The 5,282-nt window shown below is 27.1% G+C and overlaps 1 protein-coding gene across 1 annotated transcript; it reads right to left on the minus strand.

Annotated features, from left to right (window-relative positions):
- On the minus strand, positions 1-3,139 carry LOC112604185 (peroxiredoxin-6-like). The gene is made up of 5 exons (XM_025353105.1): positions 2,777-3,139; positions 2,418-2,574; positions 2,133-2,350; positions 280-355; positions 1-196 (listed from the first exon to the last, which is right to left on the minus strand). Exons 1-5 carry the CDS (start codon positions 2,857-2,859, stop codon positions 68-70), a joined length of 663 nt encoding a protein of 220 aa, XP_025208890.1. The 5' UTR covers positions 2,860-3,139; the 3' UTR covers positions 1-67.
- Between the last annotated feature and the right edge of the window lie 2,143 nt (positions 3,140-5,282).

The following is a 5,282-nucleotide window of genomic DNA, read 5'->3' on the forward strand; positions in this document are numbered from 1 at the left end:
AAATATTTCAAGAAAAATAAATCTCATTTTAATTAATGTGGATAACAAACTTAAATAATGTTACATTTTAATAATCAGTAGTTGTTCTTAAGTAATCAACTGTAGAAGGCATTGCACGTTTTTCATAACCATTTGGAAAGAGTGTATCAAGGTCTTCATCTTTTACTGTTGGCAAGATCATAACTTTTTCACCAGGCTAATAAGGAAAAAAGTTTATTTTATTTGGAGGTCATTTATTTTGTAAGAAAATAATTGATCATCATCAATAAAATTACTTACCACCCAATTTGCTGGTGTAGCAACAGTATTTTTTTTATCACATAATTGAAGTGAATCAATGCAACGTAAAATCTCTCTATAAAATAAAAAAAATATTTTATCTTTCAATAGGAACATAAACATTAGTTGTTTAGTTTAAATTGGTATTAAAAATTGAAAATAATTTAATTTTCCTTGAAAACTTAACAAAAATACATTTGAAAGATTACATTTTATACCATATTTAATACAACTATTTGTTAAATTCTTAGCCACTAAGTAAAACACGAAGATTTATAAAGGGTTACTGTATAAAATCAATATTTAAAACACTTAATTATCTATTTTATGAATTATTATTTTGCATTTTGATTAAAAATAAAACACTAAATATTATTTAAAAATTATATAAAATCTGAGCCAAAAATTACACATTAGAATTATTAGTATAGAACATTATAGAAACAACAGCTATCAAAATCCCCTTGATAACTAAAAAATATTCCAGCCGACCTTGAAATTTTGCCGGAGGCTCAGCACAATATTGTAACTGTATCGTCAATTAAAATCTGTATGAAAACATGATTCAGCGCCCCAAGCAAATTTAAATCTAACAAACTAGATTCCTAAATTACTAAATGATCAGTTCAAACTAATAGAATTTTGCAATATTATCAATTCCTTGAATTACCGAATTAATGAGCAAATGTCTTAAAGTTCATAACTGTGATGTTTATACAGATTTTCTACATAGCACTACAACATTGTCTGGTGAATTTTTTTTTTTACTTATTTCAAAGTACATGGACATAATACCACTTCAATGTTCTCTTCTTTAATAATGATTGATTCAACTTTTTATTAATTCATTTTTGAAATTTATCTAGTTTTTAAAAATAACTTTAAATGTTTGTCAATTTTACCAAATTTTGGCAAAAATTGAAAAAAAAATCTATGAATAATATTCTGTATTTTCAACATCCTTGCTAACAATTTCCTAAAGATTATTTTTTAAACCTTTTTATACTTCACACATAAAAAAATTAAAATACTTTTTCATTTAAAATTATTAATTATTTTAGTTATTTTATGTTTAGTAACAAAAATGTATTTTTTTTGCATAATACATACTAGGTTTGTTGTAAATGTTCTATGATTATTTTAAGTATGTAAAATAATCATTAAAAAGCTTTGTAGATAATAATTTTCATTTTAATGTATACATAAGTATCATGTATGTAAAAATTTAAAATACAAATTAACATTAATGATATTTAATTTATTTTTTTTTAAACTTGCACAGTTTTGACCAAATATGATATTATTACTGTTTATAAATTGTTCTGGAGATCATGAATTTTTTATCCTTTTTTATGCGCATAAGTATTTATATTATATATTGCATAAGTATTATAAAATTCTAATTAAAGGAGTGTATATAAAATATTATATACTTCAACATAATGAATAAAAAAAATTCTACATTAGTTATTATACTAAAACCTAAACATTTTGCAATTCTTTTGTTATTTCAATAAACATAAAAATAAAAGTTATAATAGTTGGAAAGTGTTTGGAAGTTATGAAACATATTTTAAGTAACGATATGATTACAAAATCATGCCAAGTCTCTAGCAAAATTAAACAAATCGATCAACTGTTTGACTGTCGTTTCTATTATGTTCTATGTTATTAAATATGTATTATAATGTGTTTACATTTTTAGGTGTATAAAACATATTTTTCATTAAAATTAATTTATAACATTTACAGTTAAATTAATGAAAAACTATGAAATGTTTAAAAATTATTATCGATAATATTTATTCAGTAGCAAGTAGAAACATTTAAAATTGAATGCAAACATAACTTACTGAATATTACGACCAGTGCTAGTCGGGTAAACCATCATAAGTTTAACCTTCTTGTCAGGTCCAATAATGTAAAGAGATCGAATAGTCAATGCCAACTCAATATTGTCCTTGTCTTCTTCAGCGATCATATCAAGTTTTACAGCTAAGTCCCGTGTACTGTCGCTAATAATGGGATACGGGAATTCTCCTTTGATGTCCAAACAATATGATTTGATGTCCTAGAAAATGATGATCAAATTAAGCTTGTAACACATATAGAAACACAGTTAACAGTTAAGACATTACATTTATCCAATCCACGTGGCTTTGCAATTTATCACAAGACAAACCCAAGACTTTAACATTGCGTTTTGTGAATTCATCAACCAGCACAGCCATTTTACCCAACTCAGTGGTACACACTGGTGTGAAATCAGAAGGATGAGAAAACAAAACACACCATCTATATTAAAAATAAAAATATATAGATGCTAAGACAAGCTGCAATACAAAACGGCTAACGTATTGATCAATTAGTAATTTATAATAGGCAGTAAGCTCTATAATACTAACCATACGATGTAATGATAATATCTAATATAAAAGTAAATAAATAAAATGAAAATAAATACACAATTATATGTAGGTATTGGGTAAGTACTTACGATTCACCAGTCCACTCATAGAAATTTATCGGACCTTTGGTGGTGATGGCAGAGAAATCCGGAACGACTGTACCCAAACGCATGACTGAGTTGATAATAATTATAAATTAACGAAAAGAAACTAAAATTGAATAAAAAAATTAAGGTATACTTCTAGAGTCAGTATTGAACACTGGTAGTGACTAGTGAGAAGTGAGTAGTGACTATTAACTACTTAGTATTAAGTACTAAGACGTGTGGACACTGTGGACTGTGGAGTGTGGCCTACAAGGCTACAAGCTACAAAGTACAAACGAATAAAACGTATTTGATTATACAATACAGTAATACGGCATTGCATGCGATGGAGACTTATCTTAGAATAACAATCGTGTAGCGGACGTATCGAGTGTAGATAACGAGTCCTGAGTCGATAACAGCGTTGATGATAAAAATTTAATGATAATAATAATTTCAAAAATCTATTTGGATCGTTTGAAGCGCGAATTGTCAAGGCCGTTATTATCGGGTCGGAAGTTCGCGAGTGAGTAGTGACTGTCTACAGCGTTAGTGGTGGGGCTCATGACGTGAGAGATAATAATTTGAAGGATATTGGTGTATTAATATTAATAAAACGCTCATTTTATTATTATTGTTATCGTTACAATAATTTATTATTAAAATCTCGCAGCGTCCCGTCGTTGAAATAATAATATATATCCACCTACTATTTCTTATTTATTTTTTTGTTGTAGTGGTGGCCAGCGGCAATTAAGTGATTATTTGAGGTACCTACCTAGGTACTATTTAAGCATAATATTTCCATCCTTTTTACTTATTAGAATTCTGGTGATCTGGTGGTTGGTAATCTTACTAACGATCAAGTCCTATGTACTTACCAAACAACAATGTATTTAATATAACAGGTAACTGTTTTATGACATTATGATGATGATTAGTATATTTTTTATAACCATTGACAAGACGATATGATATTTTATTAATTCTGGTAAAAACGAAGCAAAAAAGTCGCGTGCTGTATTTAAACAACAACGTTGGAACTTAGGAGTTCTAAACGTATATTTTAATTAAGATATGTAGCAATGGGTAATAGCGAATACAAGCCCTTTTTTTATTGTAAATATGGTTCGGAATATTAGCGCGCTATAAAAAACAACGTTTTCACCATTGTCAAAAATTCAAAATATAATTGCAAGTTGCAACAGAGTGGACCCCGAAAAAGATTATGTAATATTGTGAATTCATAATATTTTTATTTATTATTTTTTATTTTTAAAAGTATCGTCGTTACATTACCATATCTATCTCTAGTCCCTTTGCCATATAACCTGATAATAACTACAAACTTAAATTTAATGTAATAAAAATTCGGGAATTTTGAGTTTTTTCGAATTTACAAGATATTAAAAATTAAAACAAGCTTTAAAAACTAATTTTTAATTTTTAAATGTATGAGTTGAATATTTGAATCATACTAAAAGACATAATTGAGTCATACACTTTAAAATTAAAATATTAATTATTATTCAATATTTATTGATTTGATAAAAAAAATCTAATAAGGTGCTTCAATACAATATGTATTTAATAAATAATATATTAGTTTGTCATTATATTTAAAAGTATAATACGCTTTTATTTTGGGTCTCCTGTAAATGTCGAAAAAGTCTCTTATTAAGTGCCGTTAATATATTATATATCTACACAAAATACCTACGATATAATATTATTCTAATGACTCGATGTGATCTTGCGTATATATTATAATATTATATATTTAGGTACACGTTTTCAGTTATGTCTCCACGCTAGAATCTCTTTCTCTTTCTATATACATTTAAATTACACCTAATAATTTATTATAATATATACAGCTCTGCGTAGTTATTTACATTACAAATTCGACTTGAATTTTAATGTTGCGATTTGAATTTTCAAAGGCCCGCAGGTCCTTGCAGTTATATTACCTTGCACTCAAAGGGAATCGAATATACAATTGTCTGTTTTGTTGTTTTTTCTCTCACAGCGGCAGTGACGATAGTCATCAAGGTTTGTATATATAGTAAAACATTGGTCTGATCTAAAAATTAGTTACACCACTCGCACTTTGCTTCACTATAAATATACGTAATATAATTTATAATCATTCGAACGACATCCCGGGCTTGTATTATTATTAATTATTGTACTCTGTAAGCCCACGATTTCGTTGTGTTGTAGCGCAACATTGATAGTTTATACAGAGTGATTCTTTCATAGCTAAACACTTATCATCTTGAAAAGTATTAAAGTTTTTGAAAATATTTTTGACAGAAGTAGAAACCATGACTTACAATTAATATTTTTTTTAAAGATAATGTTTTTAAAATTTTCATATTGTTATAATTTTTAAGTTTTCACTAGTAGTATTATTTTAACGTTTATGTGAGCGGATGCAGTAGTAGACCAACATTTTTCCGCATTAGGTACATCTGTGTCACTATGAAAGCTGTTCTTCAAAAAAATT

This window comes from Melanaphis sacchari, unplaced genomic scaffold (assembly GCF_002803265.2).
Source record: "Melanaphis sacchari strain LSU unplaced genomic scaffold, SCAv2.0 Contig11_pilon_pilon, whole genome shotgun sequence".
Classification (NCBI taxonomy): Eukaryota; Metazoa; Arthropoda; class Insecta; order Hemiptera; family Aphididae; genus Melanaphis; species Melanaphis sacchari.

Coding starts and splice junctions, on each gene's coding strand:
- LOC112604185 (XM_025353105.1), bottom strand. CDS start 2,859: ATGCGTTTGGGTACAGTCGTTCCGGATTTCTCTGCCATCACCACCAAA. Junction 2,351..2,417: donor GCCACGTGGATTGGATAAAT/GTAATGTCTTAA, acceptor ATCATTTTCTAG/GACATCAAATCATATTGTTT. Junction 197..279: donor CTACACCAGCAAATTGGGTG/GTAAGTAATTTT, acceptor TTTCCTTATTAG/CCTGGTGAAAAAGTTATGAT.